Genomic DNA, 25,996 nt, shown 5'->3' with positions numbered 1-25,996 from the left:
ATCGACCTCGTAAAATGTAATAAAGATTCTTTGTTGTTTCAAGTCAGCCATTTCAAAAATTATAGTTGTACAAGGTACAAAAAGATCAGAAATAATTAATATTGTAATACTGCAAATAGAAGGATTGAAAAACAAAAAAAAATGAGGACAGGCAACCATTTATCTATATAGCTGACTGATGCATGTTCCATAAACTCATACAATAGTAGAGAATTTTCAATACCTTTTGAGCAGCTACTCTGTGTTTCTTTTCAGTTCAACTTCACACATACTCAAAAAATGGGCCCCATCTACAGTCACACTATTATGTATGTCTACGTTCTCATTAAAGGTAAGTGGCTCCCTATCCTCGTTTACATTTATCAACAAGAAGTAAAACACGCATACAATCAGAAAAGTGTCTGTGGCCAATTGAGAGGGGGAATATTTAGAATCAGATATCTAAAGCAAAAACTAACTACTGCTAGTGGTTTGAACAGGACATTTAATTTCTTGAAGATTATAGGATGCACCTCACAAAATGTTATTGATAATGTCACTTAAGTGAAAAGAGAATATACAGTATATATGATAAAGTTGTTACATATTCAACAAAACTGAAGCAAAATGAAGAAGGAAGTTACAGCAGAAAGTATCTTTACAAAATTCCATAAGACGGCTCAGGTACGATCTTGTGTCGCGATATTAAGGGGAGGTTTACTATCTTTTGGTTAAAAAAATCAATTTTTTTAAAAAATTGCGTTTTTGGATCCATAAAAGTGTTTAGAATTCACCCCTGAAACGGTTTTTCTGAATACGGAACGGAAATGTTTGTTATTCATGGATGGAAAAAAAAGCACCTACCTGACATAGGCCTTTTTCATGCACCAGTTTTTTTTCTTTCGGAGGACAATTTATTGTACCAGTGCTTGGGAGGAAACACACAAAATTCAAATGAAAGTTTGAATGCGTGTGTTTGGAAGTTACCCCCAAGTGATTGCATGAGTGCATTCTCATGCAAAGACTGTGGAGATTGAGATTTCCCTGGCAGCGAGTAGCTTCAACGGAGGGTATTCAGCAATTCTGAAGACCATGACAATGATGGACGTCACCCTGGGACTGTATTCGACGCAGTTCGCCAAGCGTTCGGACGACCACCGGATTCAAGAGCCTGAAAACCGCTTGTCACCGGCGGTACGAGCGGCTCTAGAGCAGCTCAGGATGGCCCAGATCGAGCAGAATGCCCTCTATGAGGAAGAGGAAGAACTAGTTTATGGACCCGGAATAGCAGATTGTAAGTACGTTGCATAATATTGCATTTATACATAGTCAAAGCTGCAACGCATTTTTCTCAAAATGACTTTTTTTTATTGTGTGGTATGGTAACTTCAAATCTACTGAACCGATTGGCATTATTCTTTGTTTCCGATTAAGCTAACTAAATTGTCTAGGAGTTGTACCACGTTTATTTCGACCCATCAATTTTAAATATCTTTACTTGGCCGACGAAGTCGATAAATCAATGGAAGGGGGGGGGGGGGGGGGGGGGGGGGGAAATTAACCACCTTTTTTCAAATGGCCGCCAGTTTGTTTCCTATGGTCCAAATAACTTAAGCGAAGTACGACTCCTACAGAATCTTATATACTTTGCTAACGTCAACTCAGTTTTGATTTCAGACGAGCCAGCTGACCTGTGACATACAGCACATGGAGGTCTACATCGAAATTTCGTTTCGTTCTGACGGCACTTCCGCCTTCTTTGACATTTCCAGTCCAAAAAATTCCAGTTTGTAGAGGAAATATCAATAAAAATTTTGACCAAATTTGACATTGATATCTATAACACATCCAGAGAAAAAAATTATCAAAGAACATGATTTTTTTGGGCCAAAGACAGTAAACCTCCCCTTAATAGTACCCTCATACTTCTTGCAGATGATATTGTTATCTATAATGGAGTACTATCAGAAAAAAGTTGCACAAATGTCTAGTCAGGGCATGATAAAATTTCAATCAGGTACAGAGAATGACAACATGTGTTAAATGTTCAGAAACGGAAAATTATGCACTTCACAAATGTGAAGAAACCCTATTATATCATTTAGTGGGAATTACCTTCTTCTATGCACTTCACAATGGTTTGCAGATTATCGAGGTACATAATGTTTAAATGGAGCTTCTTTAACAGTTTAGGTTCTCATTCTGTTGGTCAAGTTTTACACTGGTGTCAAAAAGTTAAGTCTAATTAAGGACAGAAGCAAATAAAGAAGTTATCAATCACTGTAAACGTCAGTCATGATTCTCCTCCAAAACGTAACTGTCATCTATACAGGGGGCAGTTAATCACAATTTTGTATACACATACAATTCATAAGCAACAAAAAGTAGTGCATAAGGACAGAGGAAATATTCTCTTCACAATGAATTCTGTTCCATTTTGTATTTGTCCTGAGCACAAGTTGTAGCCTGCATAATCACAGTAACACCATGGGAAGAGAGCAGTTTGGTAATAATGGGTGTCATTTTGTGAGTAGATTTTACAACAGATTGACATAACAGAGTTTCACACTTTTGTTAGTGGTTGCATGAATATGCACAGAGGTGAGATACTGCAATGACATCTGCGACTTTTTGGCAGCTGTTGCAGTCTTCTTCTTCAAGGACAATAGTGCCTATCCAGAGAAGTGTTACACTGGGAGACACTTCCTTGTTGCTGAAGATTCCACCGCATGGACTGGCCATGACATCTGCAGGTGTGAATCGTACAGAACATGTCTACAGTGCATTGGAAATTGCTATTAGCTGCCATCAAGGTTCTTCCCAACCTCTGGATTGCTCTTACACAGGAATGGAACTGCCTGTGAATATAGCTCTTGAACTACCTTATAGGGTGCATGTGCATCACCAAGAAAACACACAGAATCTGAGCAAGGAGTGGCAAAACAATGTTGAAATTTCACAACACGTGGCTCTGGTTACACTAGCTTCTAGTTAGAATGTTATTACGTTCTTAAGCAACTGATTTTGGAATTGGATGACATCAACCACAGGCACTTCTTAGAAGATTTCTGCACAATAAACCTCAATAAAACACCTACAAGCCATCACCAACTCTAGCAACTATGTACCTACATGAATCAAGCACTTTTACACAGTTGAGTTAAATTGGCCAAAGCTGTCATCAATGTGGAGAAGCTGCTGAGCCTGATGAAGGAACAATATGACCTTATTGTCATTTATATTATAAACTGATTAATGTAAAATGTAAATAAAGAATATGCCGAATAGGAAATCTGTTAAATACAATAAAATCATTAGAAGCTGACAAGCTCCTAGTGTTGCTGCATTAAATTAAAAGTGTGATGTTTTTCCAGTACTTTTGTTCTATTGATTTTTGTTTATTTCAAACTAGTTTTTGGCTTATTAGACCATCGTTAGGACACAACTGACTGATGAATAAAACGGACACTAGTTCTATGGAAGCCGTTGTGAGGCCTTGTGAGGCCTTGTGAGGGACCTTGGATTTTTAGGATTTTCTGCAGCTCCGTCTTGATGGAGGGAATGGGATCCTGGGTAACAGCTTTGTAGGTTGAGGTGTCGGAGAGTTGAAGAGTTGACGCAGTCAACGGCTTCCATAGACTTACTCACTCCACCTGAGCCACATACCCCTACCTTCTACCTATTACCCAAAATCCACAAAGAGAACCATCCTGGCCGTCCCATTGTAGCAGGCTTCAAAGCCCCAACAGAACGTATCTCAGCTCTGGTAGACCAACACCTCCAACCTATCACCCGCAGACTCCCATCCTACATCAAGGACACAAACCACTTCCTAGAACGCCTCAAATCCATTCCCACTCCTCTCCCACCTGAAACCTTTCTTGTCACCATAGATGCTACATCCCTTTACACAAACATCCCACACACCCATGGTCTCTCTGCCCTTGAGCACTACCTCTCCCAACGCCCACCCGAAGATCTTCCAAAAACCTCGTTCCTTATCACACTTACCAACTTCATCCTCACCCATAATTACTTCACTTTTGAAGGCCAGACATACAAACAAATCGGGGGAACTGCCATGGGAACCAGGATGGCTCCGTCCTATGCCAACCTCTTCATGGGCTGCATGGAGGAGGCTTTCCTGAAGACCCAACAGCTGCTTCCCCTGGCCTGGTATAGGTTTATAGATGACATCTTTGTGGTCTGGACTCATGGTGAAGAAACACTCCTTAATTTCCTCCATAACCTCAACTCCTTTTCGAATCTGAATTTCACCTGGTCCTTCTCCAAAACCCAAGCCACCTTCCTGGATGTTGACCTTCATCTTGTTGAAGCACACCTCTGTCCATATCAAACCCACCAACAAACAACAGTACCTTCACTTTGATAACTGCCATCCATTCCACATCAAACGCTCCCTTCCCTACAGCCTAGGTATTCGTGGCAAACGTATCTGCTCCAGTGACGAATCCCTAAACAATTACACCAATAACCTGACCAGTGCTTTCCTCTCCCGCAACTATCCTGCAGACCTTGTCCACAAACAGATCTCCCAAGCAATACATTCCTCCCCGTCCAACAACAATATTCCTACCCTCAGACCACACAGAAGCATCCCCCTTGTCACCCAATATTATCCTGGCCTCGAATACATCAATAAATTACTCCACCAGGGATATGACTTTCTCAAGACAACCCCTGAAATGAGATCATCCCTTGACAAAATTCTCCCCACACCACCCAGAGTTGCCTTTCGTCGTCCCCTTAACCTCCGTAACATCCTTGTTAAACCCTACAATATTCCCAGACTACCTTCTCTACCCAGCGGTTCCTACTCCTGTAACCGACCCCGCTGCAAAACCTGCCCCATGCATCCCCCCACAACCACCTAATCCAGCCCCGCTACTGGTAAAACATACACAATTCAAGGTAGGGCCACGTGTGAAACTACACATGTCATTTATCAGCTGACATGCCTGCACTGCACAGCCTTTTACATTGGTATGACAACAACTAAACTGGCTGAGCGCATGAACGGACACAGACGAACTGTCCGCCTAGGAGATGTCCAATACCCAGTAGCGGAGCATGCCCTCCAGCATAATTCTAGGGACCTAGGAACCTGCTACACCGTATGTGCCATTTGGCTTCTCCCACCCAACACCAGTCCCTCTGAACTGCGGAGATGGGAACTTGCACTCCAGCACATCCTTTCATCCCGCCATCCCCTTGGACTGAACCTACGTTAAACAACCTCACTCCCATTTACTTTTCAGTCTTCTCCTCTTTCCCATTCATGCATTCATGCATCTTTTCATCCTACATCTTTATACTATACACCTCTTTACTTCTGTATACAAACTCTTTGGTTTGAAGTTGGCACAGTACCTACAGTAGAATATCTTTGGCTTCCCTCTGACAACCATGCCTCCATCCTTGCTACCTTCCCTGTTTTCCTTTCCCTGTTGCTTTATAACCTGGGTTGTGAGTAACTAAATCCACTTTCCCTTCTTCCCTTTCTTTCCCCTCTCTCCTCCCTGATGAAGGAACATTTATTTCCCGAAAGCTAGGAACTTAAATTTTCGGTTGTTTTTTGTGTTTCTATCGGCTGTACTGAGCTGAGGTAAGTTCTGGCCAGCCCCTCTACCTCTTTGTTAGTAATTGTTTCACATCTTTATATGAGATTTTCCATTAATTAGTTAAATATTAAAATATTACAAGTTATATAGCTGAAGTTTGCGGAATAAGCAACGTAAGGAATAGGAAATTGTGTTGTGTTTTGATTTTTGTAGCAGTATGTGCCAGTATGTTGGTATGCGACTGGTTGATTGCATCTTGTGAAGCTTAAAAGGGGGATATGTACTCAGCTGTAATTTATCATTTAGAACCAGTTTTTGAGCTAATGTCTGTTTATCTCAAGTGCTTCTAAAAGGCTTAGTTTTCTTCCTTTGTCAGCTATATGTGGGACTTACGTATGGACTTGGTAACAGTGTCTTTCCTTCAGCACGTGTTTGGCGAAGGTGGAGTGTCTGACTTATGTAATCTCCAGCTGCATTTGCGTTCAATCAGCCTAGTTGTTTTGGCCTTGCCTGTCTGTTCCGTATACAGTTTGTTGCAGTCATTCTCAATCAATCAGCCTAGCTGTTATGGCCTTTCCTGTCTGACCAATATACAGTTTGTTGCAATCATTTCCAATAACATCAAAGATGGGAGACAGTAGAGAGAGAGAGAGAGAGAGAGAGAGAGAGAGAGAGAGAGAGAGAGAGAGAGAGAGAGAGAGAGAGAGAGAGTGGGGGGAGGGGGGGGGGTTAGATTTATAGAAGTTGTATAAGCTAATCAGTTGATCATCCTTTCTACCAGTCTGTTCACTGCTCAGTGTCTCTTCTATTCTCTGATCTATCCTCACTCACATACCACACATCATTACACCTGCTATGTACAAGTGTTCAAATGCCTGATCACTACTTGTCTGTGACAGTTTCTGCAAATACTATAAAATTCATTTATTAATTACACACTAACCAACTTTCCTCAAAAGGCACAAAATAGGTCATCAGTGATACCACATTATCATAGTTGTGTAACATACACAATTATGCATGGAACAAGTAAAAAATCCATCAAATCCATCAAATGTACATACTTTTTAATACCATAACAGAAGAATGAGTATTAATGAATGAAATACTCAACATAGCTGAAAACTGCACAGCTCTCCAGCTAAATGACTGTGAAATGCAACAAGGGTGTCACATATTCAAGAAAGTGGCCTGTCTCTTTATTGCTCTTATTACTACACAGTAACGCCCGAAGTTTAATCTCCTGCTGTTGAAGACATCCTGAGGGACTATGGAGACAGCTGATTGATTCATTCACCAATATTACATACTTTATCAAGGCAATAAAATCTACAATTCACCCACTTAGCCTGCTGAAAAAGCTGAACTATTAGTCGTAACCAAGCAATGGATATTATGACATGACATAATCCAAATATTGCTAGAGTCCAATGAATCACACTGATGTATGCCCTGAACTTCATTTGGCAAAAAGAGTTCAAACTTTCCCTCCTGTTCAGCTCTATAGCTCATTATCCATAAAATTTACGCCTTTCCTTTTTTAACGTCACTCTTGTGTTTTTGAATATCAATGGCAACTATATACATTCTATCATATTAGTGGTTGTACATCAACAGAAGATTAGTGTTAGATGAACAAATTTCATTACTTCCTAGTCTGAGGGTGTGATTTACTACTGCTGATTTTGTACCTGTTGGCCAAATGATAATTGCCCTTGTGTTTCTTGAGCCTTTGTACATCATACGTGGGATTTTGTATACTCCTGTTGTGGGTGGTGGAGAACACTGTCCTTACTGGAATTCAGGTGTTGACTTGTATGTTTTGTTGATTTGAACATTGTGTCACTATCACGTTTTCTTAGCATTCTACTGATACAATCTATGATTATTTTAACAAAAGGATAAAAACTTTTCCTTTAACTTGTTGTTTTCCACTATATGCTATGGATTTAAGGACATAGTACTCTATTTATGTACAACTGATGATTTTTTTTTTACTTGTTCCATGCACAATTTTGTATATTACAAAACTATGATAATGTGGTATCACTGACAACCTATTTTGTGCCATTTATGTGAAAGTAGTTATCAAATGATTTAATTGTTGCTTCATATAATATGGCAAAACGTAAAGAAGAAAGAGGAATGCTGCACTAAAATTCAAGACATATTACAACTACAAAGGCGAAAAGGGAGGTTAAGAGAGATCTTACAACTGCAATACTTAGGGCAATGAACAAGCTAATAACAGTTCCTTTCTCCCATAAGTAAAAAAAAATGTCTCATCAAATCACAAAAACTGTCAAAAATTCACAAATTAAGCATTCCATTGAGAATTACTGTCAATTCTGTTGCATATACAACTATGGTATTGCCAACACTTGACCACTATGATGAATAATTTCTCATCACTTTGGGGGGAAAAATTACAAAAACCCTTAAATTAAGCCTAGGAAATATTATAAACCATTTTGAAGTTTTCGGCGTCTCTTTAAAAAGTATTTCACGTCACACTTCTTTCAAAGGCCTGACAAATTCTATGAGCAAACTGACATTTTGGCTATGTGGTACTCACTCAGTGCAGTTGCAACTGAATTTATATATACTAAATTTTAAAGTAGTTGCTTTTTGTACAGAAACAAAAAAATGACCAACAAGTGGGTTTTGGTTCATACATGACACATGGCCTCAAGGAGAAAATGAGCACAGTGTTGCATTTTCTGAATCATATTAATTCCTAGATAAGTTTACAATGGAAAAGAGAGAAGACACAAATTTGAATTTTGAGAACACATCTACCAAGGAGAAAAGATGAACTAAAGTACACAAAATGTATAGAACATCTGCTCACACAGACTGACACCTTCACAAAATTTCCAATCACCATTACTGAAAGAAGAATACAATAACTGAGGTACTTATGAACTGTGTGAGGGGAAAATGTGAGCCACAATAACTGGAGGAAGAATGGTCCCACTTGAAAAATATTTTAGAAGTAATGCCCATTCTGTCAAAGAAATAAATATAGCAGTATATTCTGGAAAATATGAAGCATGTAGTGGAGAGCAACCAGCTACAGGAAAAGCTTTTGCCTGTTGTTAAAATGATCATGGATTACAACAGAAGTTTACTAAGAACAGGAAGACTGAGAGAAATTGCATCCTCCACTAACAGACACTAGAGTATACAAAATGAACTGCATATGTGCATACAGAGAGACAACATAAAAGAAGCATCCAAAATCAGTTTAAGCAACATAAAATAAACAACAATGGGGCAACTCTGATAAATTGTAAGTACAACTGAAACTGAGAGGCCACCAAATTAGTTTCTCTGACAATGCTGTCCATACACTGTCGTTACTATGTTGCGTTTATAGAGGGGACACTGAAACGCAAAAACAGGAGAACGACTTTAATAAAAAATGTGGGAGGACTTAAATTACACAGATTATAGGCCAAGGTGCTATATAAAACAGACAGTGCTAATACCACTGAAAGTTCTATGGATATACATTAGTTTGACCTCGTGATATTTGGTAATGCTCAAATTGTATCATAACATGATGACTATACCACAGTTAAGAATAACACACCAGATGTTTCAGCAAGATGAGTGAAAAAAGTGTAAATTGAACTGCCTTACTGCAGCATTTAACACTGGAGAATCAACCAGCTAACTTCAGAACCTTAGAGGTAAAGCCAGTCGTCCCAGCTTTCAGACTTGTTCGTAAGCTCATCGCTGCTCAGTTGCACACTCGTAGCCATCAATGTCAGTATGAAGTACAATGGCGCAAGAGCTGACAACTGATATCTGCCCCAGCGAGCAAGCATTTTTGGCCACTTCAGCCGGCTCTACATCTACATAGATACTCCGCAAGCCATCGTAAGGTGTGTGGCGGAGGGCAACCTGTACCACTACTCATCATTTCCCGTCCTGTTCCACTTGTAAATAAAGCAAGAGAAAATGACTATCTGTATGCCTCCATATGAGCCCTAATTTCTTGTACTCTATCTTCATGGTCCTTAAGTGCGATGTATACTGATGAGAGAAGAATTGTTCAGCAGTCAGCTTCAAATGCTGGTTATCTAAATTTTCTCAATAATGTTTCCCGAAAAGAACACTACCTTCTCTTCAGGGATTCCCATTTGAGTCCCCAAAGCATGTCCAAAACATTTAAGTTTTGTTCGAACCTACCGGTAACAAATCCAGCAGCCCTCCTCTGAACTGCTTTTATGTCTTCCTTCAATCTGACCTGGTACGGATCCCAAACACTTGACCAGTACTCAAGAATAGGTTGCACCAGTGTCCTATATGCATTCTCCTTCACAGGTGACCCACTCTTTCCTAAAATGTGACTTAACTGTGTGAAGCTGGACACTAGTAATACTGTATCTGAACATTACATGTTTGTTCTTCTCCCTCATCTGCGTTAACTTACATTTTTCAACATTTACAGCTAGCTGCCATTCCTCACACCAACTGGAAATTTGGTCTAAGTCATCTCGTATCTTCCTACAGTCACTCAAATTCAGCACTTTACCATAGACCATGGCATCATTAGCAAACACCCGCAGACTGCTGTCCACCCGGTCCGCCAAATCATTTATGTATATAGAGAACAACAGCAGTCCTCTATACATCCCTAGGGCACTCCTGATGATACCGTTGTCTCTCGTGAACACATGCCATTGAGGACAACATACTGGGTTCTATTATTTAAGAAGTCTTCAAGCCGCTCACATATCTGTGAATTTATCCCACATGCTCATACCTTCCTTAACAGTCTGCAATGGGGCACCATGTCAAATGCTTTTCAGAAATCTAGAAATATGGAATCTGCCTGTTGCCCTTCAACCATAGTTCTCAGTATATTATGTGAAAAAAGGGCAACCCGAGTTTCGCAAGAGTGATACTTTCTAAAACCATGCTGATTCATGGACATAAGCTGCTAAGTGTCAAGAAAGCTTATTATATTTGAACTGAGATGTTTTCAAGGATTCTGCAGCAGACAGACATTAGAGATATTGGTCTCTAAACTTTGTGGGCCAATTCTTTTACCTTTCTTATATACTGGAGTCACCTGTGCTTTTTCCCAGTCACTTGAAAATTTGTGCTGGGCGAGAGATTCATGATAAACACAAGCTAGGTTAGGGACCAATGCTGTAGAGTAGTCTTTGTAAAATTGAACTGGGATTCCATCCGGAACTGGTGACTTACCTGTTTTCAAATCTTTAAGTTGCTTCTCTATGCCAAATATACTTATTTTTATCTTATCCATATAGGAGTCTGTCTGATGGTCAAATGATGGCACATTAGTATGGTTCTCTTGCATCAATGGTTTCTTGAACGTGAAATTTAAAACCTTTGTCTTTCATTTTGCTATCTTCAACTGCCGTACTAGACAGGTCAATAAGGGACTGAATGAAAGCCTTAGGCCCACTTCGCAGTTTTACGAATGAGCAGAATTTTCTCTGGTTTTCGGCCAGATCTTTTGCTAAGGTGTGATGGTGGTAGTTGTTGTATGCTTTGTGCTTATATCTTTTCACAGATGCACTAATCTCTACTAACTTTCGCTTGTCGTCGTTTGTGTGTGCCTTTTAAACCTAGAGTGCAACATCATCTGCTTCCTCTGCATGTTACGAATTTCATAATTAAACCATGGTGGGTCTTTTGCATCCTTTATCCACTAACTAGGCACGTACCTCTCCAGACCACAATTTACAATCTACTTAAACTTTGCCCATAATTCCTCTACATCCATCTTACTGGTACTAAGTGATGCCAATTCACCGTCTAAGGAAGATGTTAATAACTGCTTATCCTCTCTATCTAGCAGAAACTCTCTCCTAGCCTTCCTGACTGATTTATTAACTTTTGTGACCATAGCTGCTGTAATGACATCCCCATTTGTATATTGACGTTGTCCACAAGGTCCAGACTATTTGTAGCTATAAGGTCTAAGACAATGCCAGTGCTTTACAGTTAGTGACAACGTCTCTGGCAGGCCACTTGAATTAGCATGCACAATTGTCCGATTTGCTAACTTCAATGCTAATTAACTCATACACAATGCAACATATCGAATTTTTTTGTTAACAATTATTTTGCAGCACAATCTACTCCCTCACAAACTGTTCAGATGTTTCTGAGCATCTTGTATAAAACGCTAATTGCCACTCTTTTCATATGTAAACAACATTAAGTGTGACTAAAAAATTTTCTATTTTTAATAATAGTTGGTTATTGACAAAATACACAAAAATTATAAATGCAGCTCTGTGGCAATGTAGACACTAATGACAAGGTTAATGAACACAATGCATGGTTATCACTTGCTCCTAAATGCATTTAACGAGGAGATATGTTCATACTGTAGCAGTTATATACTTGCTGACGCTGAAGGATGAGTGGTCTTGGAAATAACAATGGGACTGTACACAAAAAGTTAAAGGCATACACATTTGCTCTACAAGTGCTATACACTATGACATAACAGTTAAAAAGAGGTAAAAGAAATCTGAGAATACAATTAATGTCTGTACATGTCTTTAGTAGGGCTCATGGCAGCAAAGCAGTTTTAAACTGGTGTGTAATGTGATTGGTTATTGCATTAAATAGATTCATAAAGTGGGAAATATTAAAAATTGATTACTGCTCAAGAAATTTCAAAATACTTTTGAAATAAATATGTTCAACTGTATTAATTAGCCACTACCATTTATACTGGTTGTTAAGTGTTATTCACAAGTATCCAGTCTCTATTTCTCTTAGATTAAGTTGTGTGATGTTTCTGTCAGTAAATTATGTAACAACCTACATTGCTGCTTCCACTGAAAATCAATAATGACACATGCTGATCCCATATATGAACAGACCAGCATTTTAATGCATGTGGCCCAACCCACTCTGTTAGTCTCATTGTGTGTGGCATCAGAATGTTACACTTTCAACAGGTGCTGACCATTTCATATAAAAATTTTCCCTCTTATTTAGGCTCATCTTTATTTGCATTCAGGGGAGTATGTACGTCATACACCTACAGTGTTAAATTTGCAATATTGATGACTCATTATCTCAGAACCTTTGAGAGACAGAGATCTGAAATTTTAGGATGTATAGTTTCACTCCTTTTCAGAAAAGGATCAGAATATACAGACAGATAATTAGTTAGTTATGATCTTTCAAAAATTATATTCAATTTTTTTTTTAAGTCCCTGTTCCTTCTCTAAGTAAAAACCATTACAAGTAGAGATGTTTTGATAGTTCAGCAGGTGCAATATACTAAGAGGTAACATAGTGTAAAATAAGGCATATATATATATTTATAGCTAAAATAGTTCCTGAGGTAATGGGTCAAATATTTTGAAAATTATTATTTTCTGGAAATCAAGTACAAACATTTTATTTGATATCAACTCACATATGGAGCCATGCCAGCTCTTAGAAACAGTCAGACCCATAATTAGTGTTATCTGGATCATGCACAAATTTTAACATTGAAGGGCTTTTGTTCTCAAAGAAATGTCACATAACAAGAGTGACAGGATGTTTAGAGTCCCGACAACATAGATAAGAAATATAATGCTTTCCTTAACCCATTTCTCATGTTCATTGAGTCCATTAGAACGTTCTAAATGGGGTACTAGCAGTGGGTGATTAGTGGGATAAGGATATCACATAGAACAAAGCGGGAATTATGGTTCAAATGGCTCTGAGCACTATGGGACTTAACATCTATGGTCATCAGTCCCCTAGAACTTAGAACTACTTAAACCTAACTAACCTAAGGACATCACACAACACCCAGTCATCACAAGGCAGAGAAAATCCCTGACCCCGCCGGGAATTAAACCTGGGAACCCGAAAGCGGGAATTATAACAAGCTACAATAGCCCATTACAAACAGTATTGTAAAGTGCTTAAAATGTTATTAGGAAGGCAAAGAGTATGTGCTATGCAAATAGAATAGCTAATTCACATGACAAAATTAAAACCATGTGGTCAATTCTGAAGAAAATGTCTGGTCAGCAGCACAAGGTCGACAATATAGTCAGTTCGTAGTAAAAATATTTCTGGCACTGATAAATCAGATATATGTACAGTATTTAACAATTATTTTCTGAGCATTGCTGGTGAATTAAATACAAATTTTGTTTCTGCAGGGAATCATATAATTTTCTTGGCAAATCCCTTTCCAAGATTGGTGTCTGAAATATTCCTGTGTGATACAGACAAGGGGGAGATTGAGTCAATAATTAAATCACTGAATAATAAGGACTCTCACGGATAGGATAAAGTGCCTAGCAGAATATTAAAGTACTGTGCTGCAAATGTTAGCCCTGTATTTAGCCATATTTGTTATTTTTCCTTTAGGAATGGTCAGTTGCCTGAGCAATTAAAGTACTCAGGAGTAAAGCCACTTTATAAAAAGGGAGAAAGGGAGAATGTAGACAATTTCAGACCTATTTCTATGCCATCAATGTTTGCTAAATACTTTCTTTTATTGAAAAAGCTGTGTATGTACGGATAACTGATCACTTTATATCACAATTTACTATCAAATGTACAGTTCGGTTTTATAAATCATTTAACAACTGAAATTGCTATATTCTCTTTTTTCTGTGAGGTACTGGATGGGTTAAACAAAAGGTTTCAAACACTAGGCATATTTTTTGATTTAAATAAGGCGTTTGATTGTGTTGATCACAAAATATTAATCCCGAAGTTGGACCATTACGGAATATGGGGAGTAGCTAACAATTGGTTCACCTCTTACTTTAGCAACAGACAGTAAATGGTCATTATTCACAATGATGAGAATGGCTGTGATGTGGAGTCTGAGTGGGGAACAGTGAAGTGAAGAGTGAGCCAGGGATCAGTGTTGGGACCACTCCTGTTCCTTATTTGTATAAATGATACGCCCTTTAGTATTAAGGATAACTCTAAAATATTTCTGTTTGCAGATGACACTAGCTTGGTACTAAGGGATGTTGTGTGCAACATTGGCTCGGTTTCAAATAGTGCAGTTCATGACCAAGTCCATGGCTTGTAGAATATAAACTAAATCACAGTAAGACCCATTTTTTACAGTTTCGAGCACACAATTCAACAAAATCTGATGTTTTAACTTCACACAATGGGCATATGATTACTGAAATTGAACAGTTCAAATTTCTAAGTGTTCAAAGAGATAGTAAACTGTCGTGCAAAATCCACGTTCGAGATCTTGTTCAAAAAACTTAATGCTGCCATTTTAACTATTCGAACAGTACCTGAAGTGAGTGATCGTCTACTTTGCTTATTTTCATTTGCTTATGTCATATACTATTATATTTTGGGGTAACTCTTCCAATTCTAAAAGGATATTTTTGACTCAGGAACAGGCAGTTCTGGCAATAAGTGGTGTAAGTTCACGAACCTCTTGTCAACCCCTGTTCACAAGTCTGGGTATTTTGACATTGGCCTCTCAATATATATATTCCTTACTGTCATTTCTTGTTAACAATATTAGCTTATTCCCAAGAATAAGCAGCTTTCACTCAGGTTAAAACTCAGCAGAAATCAAACCTGCATTTGGACCAGACTTCTGTAACAGAAAGGTGTGCAGTATACTACTGCATCCACTTTCAATAAGCTACCACTCAAGTTCAAAAATCTTAGCAGTAATTCATGTGCTTTCAAATCAAAACTGAAGAGTTTCCTCATGGGTTACTCCTTTCATTCTGCCGAGGAGATCCTTGAAAATTTAAGCTGATTGTTGTTGCATTGTTGATTGTGTTTACTTAAACTTATGGATTGACTCTTTTCGGGTTCATAAACATTTTATTTTTATCTGTTCTTACTTTTATATTGTAATTTCATGTATTGACATGTTGCATGACCTTGGAGATTTGCTCCTCAATTTGGTCCTACAGAACTTGACGTGTAAATAAATAAATAAATAAATAAATATCATCCTGCAAACCTAGAAGCTTCCTTCTTTACCTGCCTCTTGCTTCTTTAGACATTTCCTCTGCTGCACACTGCACTTTCATGATCCTCAGTTGATTCACTGGAAGGCTTGCAGTGTGTTGGCTCCTGGAGTGATACCAAGTTACTGTAGTACCCTAATTCTTCCCTTATTTCCATCATTAAACATTGTCACAGCAACAGAAACACCCAAGCATAGAGTTTTCATGCCTACAAAGACATTTGTTGGTATGCAGTTCCAAATGACATTATTGAAAGACTCATTCGGGTTTTGCTTTCAACCATGGAGATTTTTGGAAAGAAGATCATGATGAGCTAACTCTCTCTATACTGGCTTAATTACCTTCATCACTACAGTTGGTATGATGTTTTTGCGCCTAACTTGCTCCTCTGCACCCACTGCCTGAGCTTTGCGATACTTGCAACATGAATCAGCACCTGGTGGATGATTTGTGGAAGAATGTTGCCCACACTGCTCTTTTCACTCCTTGTAGGTTACGTGTGTTGTTCCTTATTGCCATTCCATAATATTGCTGGAGTTCATCAATGTTTTTGTCTGTCAGTCTTCATTTACCACTTAGTGTCTTTCCATCTGCTAAGTTTTCTTTTCCATTTGTCTTCTTCAATTCTCAAAGGCATTTTCCCATCCATTTTTGAACGTGGCCCACACATTCAATCTTCAAAATAAGCTTTTCACCATAAGGTTGGCTTTCCATGACTGATTTGAAGGCCTACAAATCACTATCCTCCAAGTACTCAGTGTAGCACACACCTCTTTTCAGCTGTGAGTGTCTGAACATATAAACAACTGCAGCAGCCTCGGTACCCCCACTAGTTCCCTAATAATTCTTGGCACAATTTGATTTATGGCTTTCACTTGTTTTATTGTTAACTGATTTATACTGGTGGCAGTATCTAGTTAGCACTTTGAAGTCTAAAATTTTACCTGTAGTGACAGTTGCAAATGCATTTTTAGATGTGTAGCCTCTCTTCCACCATGTACAATTAACTGCGACATAAGTATGGCATGTTATTTAATTCTACTGCTTCTTCAGCAGTGGCTTTCACAGAAGCAACAGTAAGAGGTCTGACACATTCACCAATTACTTCTGTGTACTTTCTTGATCTGGTCGGTGGTTTTGACGAGTTCTGTGTCACACGTTACTTGAGCTGCAGTCAGTCCTTTACCTATGCAACTCATTCCATACAAAAATCTAACATTGTTCTCAAAGAAGTCATTCTTCCACTTATGAAAAGTCCAAAATGACGCAGAGTGCCTGCAGTCCTTGCAGATGCGTCCTTAAATATGCTAATTTGCCCACCACAAACCTTACATGATACAGCATCTTGTAAAACTTGTCCTAACACACTCAAATCTAATAAAACATAACCTGAACTATTTACATGACCTCCTTTGTCAATAAATAAATCTTCATGGTTTCCAAGTTTCCTCCTCGAAGCACTAGTGGGCATGTCCTTTTCATGTGCCTGTGAAACATCTATTTCAGTATCAGCACTGGATTCAGATACAGTAGTAAGCTGATTTCCATGGAAATGTCACTTCTTAAGAGAACACTTTCTTTTCATCATGTTGAAAAGAGGTATAAGAACGTGTAACAGTGCACCAAACCACTATGTTTACAGTTCAACACCTATAAAACACTACACCCACAAAGTAAATGCACAAGATGCATGTGCAATACTGCCATTTCTGTTTACACAGTGCATCCAACCTCTTAATATGAATTCAAGGAATAAATAGCTGAAAATCACAGCCTTGTAGATTGAATAGTTCCAGAGATAGCAAGTCAATGCAGAAGGCCAGATTTTTTTACACTTGCACTATTAACTTTAAAATGATAAAAAGTACACTTTCAATTGGAATTAATTGACAAATGATGCATCAAATTACTCAGGAGAGATAAAATATTATTAAGAGATAATCAGAAAATGTCACTTTTTGACCAACTTCACCATAAGTACTCCCCTTAAGTTTCAGTGTTGTAAGCAACATCCTTGAGTCAACAATGCACCATACAGCTGAGGCAAAAAGTTGTAGATAGGCCCATAATCCATAAACAGGACTTAAAAGTTACTATAATGTACCCAGCACTGCAGCTTGACCGATGAGATGGGGTGAAATGGGTGAGAGGGGAAAAGAAAATGTTTAGAAGCAAAAAGACTTGGACAGCAGCACTGCCACTGACTGGCAGAGAGGGACAGAGAATACACAGAAAAGGAATGTGGCACTGGTGACAGCACAAAAGAGAGGAAGGGGGAGACATGAGATGAGACAAGACAAGGGTGTGAGTGTACAGGGTATCCAAGAAGTCCTTGTACAATTGGGGAAATAAATAGTAGTTTTATTGGTATCCCAGCTTTGAAGCTGAGGAGAAAGCCTGTTGTCAGTACAGTAATATTTTCAGAATGAGATTTACACTCTGCAGTGGAGTGTGCACTGATATGAAACTTCCTGGCAGATTAAAACTGTGTGCCCGACCGAGACTCGAACTCGGGACCTTTGCCGTTCGCCTTCTAAAATTTGGAAGGTAGGAGACGAGATACTGGCAGAAGTAGGGCTGTGAGGACCGGGTGTGAATCGTGCTTCGGTAGCTCAGATGGTAGAGCACTTGCCCACGAAAGGCAAAGGTTCAGAGTTCGAGTCTCGGTCGGGCACACAGTTTTAATCTGCCAGGAAGTTTCACAGTAATATTTTGTTTCAAAATTGCAGTGTTTTGGCTGTGAAGCCTTTGCTGGTGCGAGACAATACAGTTACACTGTTTAGGAGTGATCAGTAGCATGTGTGTGGGAATACAAATGATCACATACAAGTGCGTAAGGGAAAAAATGACAGAGATAGTAAGTGTACTTAGAGATTGCTTTGGCAATGTTTCTTATCGTAAAGCTACTCTGTTTGACAGGGAGAAACATGCTTTTGATTCAGGCAGTGTCAAAGACAGACTACATAATGAACATAAGAAAATGCAACAGGAAAGTGTGCTGCCATCACTTGATCAACTGAATAGGAACCAAGGAAATCCATCCACAAAAGTGAAAGGAACAAGTACTATGGTCAACATGGCATGACCAAATTAAAAAAGAAAATATTTGAAAATGAAAGGATTTACACCAGAGTTTATAAATGAATTGTCTAACGATGAAATTGAATATCAAGAAGCAGCCAGCACTGCTTTGATGCCACAATTTCCCAATCTCTCTCTCACACATAAGGGAATAACTTTCTAGTGAATTTGTGATATATTGCAACTCAAAGAGGGATAATGTGATTTTCTGGTCAAAGAAAGATCCAATTATGCATAGAAATCAGAAATAAATCCACCTCATACTATGATATGAACTAGGATGTCATGACAATATCAGTTTGGACCAATTTTTTTAAGGGTACGTGAATGCAAATTCTTATTTGAACATGTAAACATGGTTAACATCTCTGCTAAAACATGAGGGAATTGTGGACCATGTGTGGATAAACAGGATTGCGATCCATCACAGTTTGCTTTGCAGGTGTGCAAATTCCTTCAAGAACAATTTCAGAACCCCTAGACTGGCATTCATCAAAACGCCCAGCCCCATTAAAATAGCTATCACAAAGGTTAAATCTTATAACATCAAACAACTCATTACGGTAAATAATCAAACCCAATATTGTTCAACATTTGCACAAGACTAATAAAATATTCCACAAAAGTGTTGGACGAAGCCTTTTGAGGCTTGTTTCCTGAGATGCTGCACAATGTAAAGTAGGATGAAGATGCACAGATCTCTGTATAAAGCTTGATACTTTACTAATGACAATGCAAATACAGATCTGCTGGATGCATAGATTTATACAAAAGTATTTCAATACATGATACAGTATTTTGATCTATGTGTATGAGGATTTCTTGGACACACTGTAGAACACCTTACATGAAGGGTAGGGTGGTGGGTGGGGCACCATGGGAATGGAATGAGTGAGAGACGGAGGCTAGTGAAGGCTGATGTCAGGAAGATTGTAGCATTATAACAACTTAACTATATCCTTAGCCAGTGCTTTGACTACCTATCATTGCAATTGGAAATGATTAACACTCTCCCCACAATCCTTGCCACTCCTTCTGGTGTTCTGGTGGTATTCTGCCAGCCACCTAATCTATGAAATACCCTGGTCCATCCTTAAGGTGCATCTATACTCTAACCCTTGCCATTTGGGTCGTACCACTGTGGAAGATACAGATACAGAACCTGTCCTATGAACCCACCAAGCATGTCCTACTTCTGCTCCAAATGTGCATACTCTTATTCTATTAGAGGTAAGGCCACCTGTAAAAGCAGTCATATCATGTAATTTTTGCACACCTTTTATGTGAGCGTGGACACAAAGCAGCTGTCTACTAGAATCAACAGAACTCCAAACTGCCCCCAAGAACAACGATGACCACCCAGTGGCAGAGATGCTGTTGATCACAAACCATCAATTTCAGTGGCCACTTGACAATGCTTGCTACCTGGCTCATTTAGTGCCCAATGGTTCCCAACTAGCTTATCTGAATGCCATAGTTGGGAACTGTCTTTACAACACATTCTCCGATTCCTCAACCTCTACTAGCCCTTATCGCACATACCCACCTGCAAGCCTGCTCCATATCCTCTCATTTCACTAATTCTACACTCACACATTTCTTTCTGTTGCCTCCCTCTTCCTCTTTGCTATCCCTTTCGCCCAGTTGACTCTCCACATACAAGCCCCCTACCTGTGACAAAGCAAGCACAATGGTGTCACATTCCCATCTCATGTGCTTGTTGCCTCTCTCTTCCCATCACCAGCAAATTTTCCTTCCAATAATCCTGGCCCCCCTCTTGCTCTCCCTATCCAAATCCAATCCCTCATCAATTAAGTTGCAGAGGAGCTACAATTAGTGAGTTGGGACAATGTAGCTGGGCAGCTGATTTTGTGTGTGTGTGTGTGTGTGTGTGTGTGTGTGTGTGTGTGTGTGGAGCAGGCCATTGTAAGTAGTTGTCGAGGTATGGTTGAGGAGGGAGTTGCTGGTTTTGATCACCATGAGAGGAAAATACACTCCTGGAAATGGAAAAAAGAACACATTGACACCGGTGTGTCAGACCCACCATACTTGCTCCGGACACTGCGAGAGGGCAGTACAAGCAATGATCACACGCACGGCACAGCGGACACACCAGGAACCGCGGTGTTGGCCATCGAATGGCGCTAGCTGCGCAGCATTTGTGCACTGCCGCCTTCAGTGTCAGCCAGTTTGCCATGGCATACGGAGCTCCATCGCAGTCTTTAACACTGGTAGCATGCCGCGACAGCGTGGACGTGAACCGTATGTGCAGTTGACGGACTTTGAGCGAGGGCGTATAGTGGGCATGCGGGAGGCCGGGTGGACGTACCGCCGAATTGCTCAACACGTGGGGCGTGAGGTCTCCACAGTACATCGATGTTGTCGCCAGTGGTCGGCGGAAGGTGCACATGCCCGTCGACCTGGGACCGGACCGCAGCGACGCACGGATGCACGCCAAGACCGTAGGATCCTACGCAGTGCCGTAGGGGACCGCACCGCCACTTCCAAGCAAATTAGGGACACTGTTGCTCCTGGGGTATTGGTGAGGACCACTCGCAACCGTCTCCATGAAGCTGGGCTATGGTCCCGCACACCGTTAGGCCATCTTCCGCTCGCGCCCCAACATCTTGCAGCCCGCCTCCAGTGGTGTCACGACAGGCGTGAATGGAGGGACGAATGGAGACGTGTCGTCTTCAGCGATGAGAGTCGCTTCTGGCTTGGTGCCAATGATGGTCGTATGCGTGTTTGGCGCCGTGCAGGTGAGCCCCACAATCAGGACTGCATACGACCGAGGCACACAGGGCCAACACCCGGCATCATGGTGTGGGGAGCGATCTCCTACACTGGCCGTACACCTCTGGTGATCGTCGAGGGGACACTGAATAGTGCACGGTACATCCAAACCGTCATCGAACCCATCGTTCTACCATTCCTAGACCGGCAAGGGAACTAACTGTTCCAACAGGACAATGCATGTCCGCATGTATCCTGTGCCACCCAACGTGCTCTAGAAGGTGTAAGTCAACTACTCTGGCCAGCAAGATCTCCGGATCTGTCCCCCATTGAGCATGTTTGGGACTGGATGAAGCGTCGTCTCACGCGGTCTGCACGTCTAGCACGAACGCTGGTCCAACTGAGGCGCCAGGTGGAAATGGCATGGCAAGCCGTTCCACAGGACTACATCCAGCGTCTCTACGATCGTCTCCATGGGAGAATAGCAGCCTGCATTGCTGCGAAATGTGGATATACACTGTACTAGTGCCAACATTGTGCATGCTCTGTTGCCTGTGTCTATGTGCCTGTGGTTCTGTCAGTGTGATCATGTGATGTATCTGACCCCAGGAATGTGTCAATAAAGTTTCCCCTTCCTGGGACAATGAATTCATGGTGTTCTTATTTCAATTTCCAGGAGTGTATTTTCTATGAGAGGAAGCATCTCTGTTCTTGCCAGTAAATGCTTCCCTCTCATTCTTAGCCTCGCTGCCTCTTTCTCCAGCCAACAGTGCTGCACTATTAAGTCACATATTTTGAATGATGAAACAATATTATGTCAGTTCAGTTCAAAAGTTGGTGCGCAATTTTTTTATTGTCTAAAACAAAGTACAAGTGGGTAAAAATTTGAAACATGCTTCTACACCCAGAGATACAGTACATAAAAATTAATACACACAAAGAAAGCAGTCTGTAAAAGGACTTTTCACTGCTACAAACATAGTAAAGAATCTGATGGATTAAGCCATAATTCAATTTTACACAGGTCAAGTGATCTAAACATTTTTAAATTTCGTCACATGTGTTTCTGTGTTCAGGGCCAGTACCTTGCCAACTTCTACTTCTTCTTCTTTTATTCCTGTTTTCGCACACATCATTTCCCATAAATCTCATCACAGATGTATTGCATTTGTGAAATTCATTGTTCTCTCATAGTGCTGGTGATCCACAATAAAATATCATCACAAATATTTGACTGTTATTTCTAACTAACTTCATGAATTTCTCAGTGAGAGGCGAATTTTGAAGGGCGACTGATGACCTCAGATGTTAAGTCCCATAGTGCTTAGAGCCATTTGAGCAAATTTTAAAGAGGGATATCAAACTTTTGTATAAATTACCAGCAGCCAAAAACTGAAGGGCCCCAAGCGTGTTGCAAAACTTAGTGTAATGCAAATACAGGAGAGCTATACTCAGTTCCAGTGCCTAACTTTTATCTATTCTGCAGAAATACTGTGATCCATATAAACACTAGTGGCCCAGAACTGTACTGCGCAAACATTCACAAGCAGCAGTTGCCAGAAATGTTATTGACATGTGGCTGCAATTTGTATGGCCGGCAGTACTGTCAACAATAATCTATTTCTGTTGCCCATGTAAACATATCTTAACAAAGTAACCATTCAGAAGTACATGTTCAGTCGCTGTGTTCAGCACAAATGTCCAAGAATAATCACACTCCCCTATTTCCTGACTGCCATAATATTAAGTTGTGTGCGCCCCTTTATTCAGTATATAGATAGTTTCCTGTGATTATTCTGTATGGAGGGATCATGCTTTCTACTCTCCTGATACCACATAGGCCAGTAAGCTTCATTTTATTGCTTACAGCGATGTCAAACCACTTGTGGGTAACAAATGTGTCTAATTATCCATAACTGCAGTTTTTCATACTACACAGTAAGTTAACAATAACAGCTGAGTTAGGCATCAACATCACAAAATCCATGAGATTTCCATACTTGTTTACACATAACTACTTGTATTTTGGGAAGCACTATATAGGATTTGTTTAGTAATCTGTTACAGCACTTTGTATTTACTCTGATATAATAGTACAAATTAAGCTTAACAGTGAAAGATGATAAACTTTAATTGATCAAAACAATAATAGCCTCACACTAGAGAAAACATCACAAAGCAGATGTGAAAATGTAAACTAAGCCATGAAATTAAAATAAACAGTAATATTTCATTAGTTGATACCAAAGAGAAAATGGAGCTTGGCATAGCGTAAAAATACAAACAAAGCTGAATGAAAGGTCACTGGATTCACTATTGCGAAATAGTGATATGACTACACTGAGATGAGAGGGAGTACTGCAGATAATACATAAAAGAGCATTTGCAGCAAATATCACAGATACCAGAGGTATTTTCAATTCCAAGACTCTGGTATGTTGTCCTTAAGTTATATAGTCAAAAAGAACTTAATTTAGAATATTGTTAAAATGAATTTCTGGGTGGCATTTGTTTTCATTTGAAAGAAGTAAGATTCATAGCGATTAGAAACTTTAATGCAAATGAAATATTACTGACCTTGAGCAAAGTGTTACATTTATAGCAGATCCTTTTGGCAAAAAGAAACCCCAATATTCCCAAGTATCATCATGAAGTGAGAATTTTTTTATTATTTTTGAAGACTTCATTTTAGTACCAATCTCAGGAACAGTCCTGAGCTGAAAAGCATTAAAGGTGGAATTCATCTTCAAAGAATGGCCCTGAAATTGCAAAATTAACTAGACTGAAGTGCAGAAACAAACCAATATAAACTGGGCAAATAAAATTTCATACATCAGTAAGTATAAACGGAGAAAACGCAATCCCCAAGTAGAAACAGTAATGTATAACATATTTACAGTTCACAACTGATGTTAGCTGAGTTCCACGATATTTACAATGGCTACATGAGAAACTCAATAATAATGAACTTATAATAATTAAATTTCTGGATGTAATGACAACAATGATTGAGAGGACGTGTCATCACGTACCTTAAGACATGAAAAGATGAATGACAAATATAACATTAACTGAATTTTCTGTTAGTGCTTGGTAGAACATGACAGTAGTATTACAAAGGAAACCACTTCCTAATGTTCTGCAAATTACATTTACTTGATCATGAACTGGCTATTGGCCTCTTGTTATTATCTGCTGGTGACAACTGAACTGGTTGTCACCTGAAGATATCCTGGGAAGCCGAAAGCCAAATAAGTGTAATTTAAAAGAATGTTAGGAAGTATTTTGGCAGAAATAACTATTTTCTTAGGCTTTTTAACTCTCTTCATTAGACAAAGTTTATACATTCATACATGATTCTGATCTCACAACATTACTGGGATAGTGCTAGCCAAGACCACAAAAATGATGCAGGGATGAAGTGTGGGGGAGACTAAGACAGGAAAAGGTAGCTCAGGGCAGAGTGTGTTGATGGGGAAGTGGGGCAACGAAGTGACACAAATACGGGACAGTTTCCAGAACTAACTGAAGGCAGGGATATTTTATGGACAGGGCAAGTGTAGATGTTTCGGGTACGGAGGCATCAAGAAAGAGGAAACCAGAAAGGGAGGCAGGGCAAAAAGTAGGATGAAGAAAAGATCAAACAAATTACATAAAAATAAATATAATTGTATATGATAAAGGAGGAAAGGCAAATGAGTAGTCTCACGTTCACACGACAGAGAAAGGAAACAGAAAAGGAACAGATGATCGAGGGAGCAATGACAGGAGGTTAGAGAGGTAGGGGCACTGAAGTTGATGCCATCAAGATTTGGAAGACTGTAGGATGTAATAGAGACTGTCAGTTCCCTCTTTCATGGCATAGATAAGAGGACTTGACATTAGGGACACAGGTGTGAGATTGTATTCGTAAGTTAAAAGATATGAAGTAGCAGCTGAAAGCAAATATGTTTTCATGATCAACACCCACTGCATGCCTTCTTGTGGTTCTCATTCTAAACCACTGCTCATGCTGTAGCATTCAAAGCATATGTACATTCATCTGTCTAAGCTTCCTTCTCTGAACAACAGATCAGTAATCTGCTTTATAAGTGCTTATCTGCCAGTCAGCATTTTTTCTGAAAGGTGAACAGTTGCCAGCCATTCAGTCAGTGCTTATATTAATAAAACTGATTCTTTTTACATAACAAATCCAAAGTTTCTTATTTCATATGAAATCCACAGTTCAAATGAGTTATGGTGACAGTGGTAAGGCATGGAGAAGTTTTTAAGCTGGAGGTAGAAAACTGAACGACCTGAAAGAAAGAAAATGAAATGGAACTGACTAAAGCAAAAAAATAAAACCTGCCATGTATAACATAGTAAAAAAAAACATCAAAATGAAAATCAAAAGTGAAAAATTGCTGTAGTAAATTGATGTTAGAGAAAGAAGCTGAAAAAAGATGCAATTGAAGAAAGAGACATAGATTAGAAAAATCTCAAAAATAGCACACAATCTTTAGACAATATATTGTTTCTCTGTTTCACTCCATCTCAGACATCTTCATAATAAAATTAACAACTGTGTTTCTTTTACTGCTACATGAAGGTGAAAAAATAGTTCTTGAAAATTAAGCTGTAGCTCCAAAATGCATTGGACATAAACAG

The 25,996-nt window shown here is 39.4% G+C and overlaps 1 protein-coding gene across 2 annotated transcripts in view; it reads right to left on the bottom strand.

Moving 5' to 3' along the window:
• The window catches only part of LOC126333899 (uncharacterized), a 179,346-nt gene that overhangs the window by 14,427 nt on the left and 138,923 nt on the right, over positions 1 to 25,996 (bottom strand). For both annotated transcript variants that reach the window (XM_049996777.1, XM_049996778.1), the window contains exon 3: positions 23,927 to 24,108. In XM_049996777.1, the coding sequence (XP_049852734.1) occupies positions 23,927 to 24,108 (182 nt within the window). The remainder of the gene's footprint in view (positions 1 to 23,926; positions 24,109 to 25,996) is intronic.

Source organism: Schistocerca gregaria, chromosome 2, assembly GCF_023897955.1.
Source record: "Schistocerca gregaria isolate iqSchGreg1 chromosome 2, iqSchGreg1.2, whole genome shotgun sequence".
Classification (NCBI taxonomy): domain Eukaryota; kingdom Metazoa; phylum Arthropoda; class Insecta; order Orthoptera; family Acrididae; genus Schistocerca; species Schistocerca gregaria.
The sequence above is the reverse complement of the archived record's forward strand: the minus strand, read 5'-3'. Positions and strand labels throughout refer to the sequence as shown.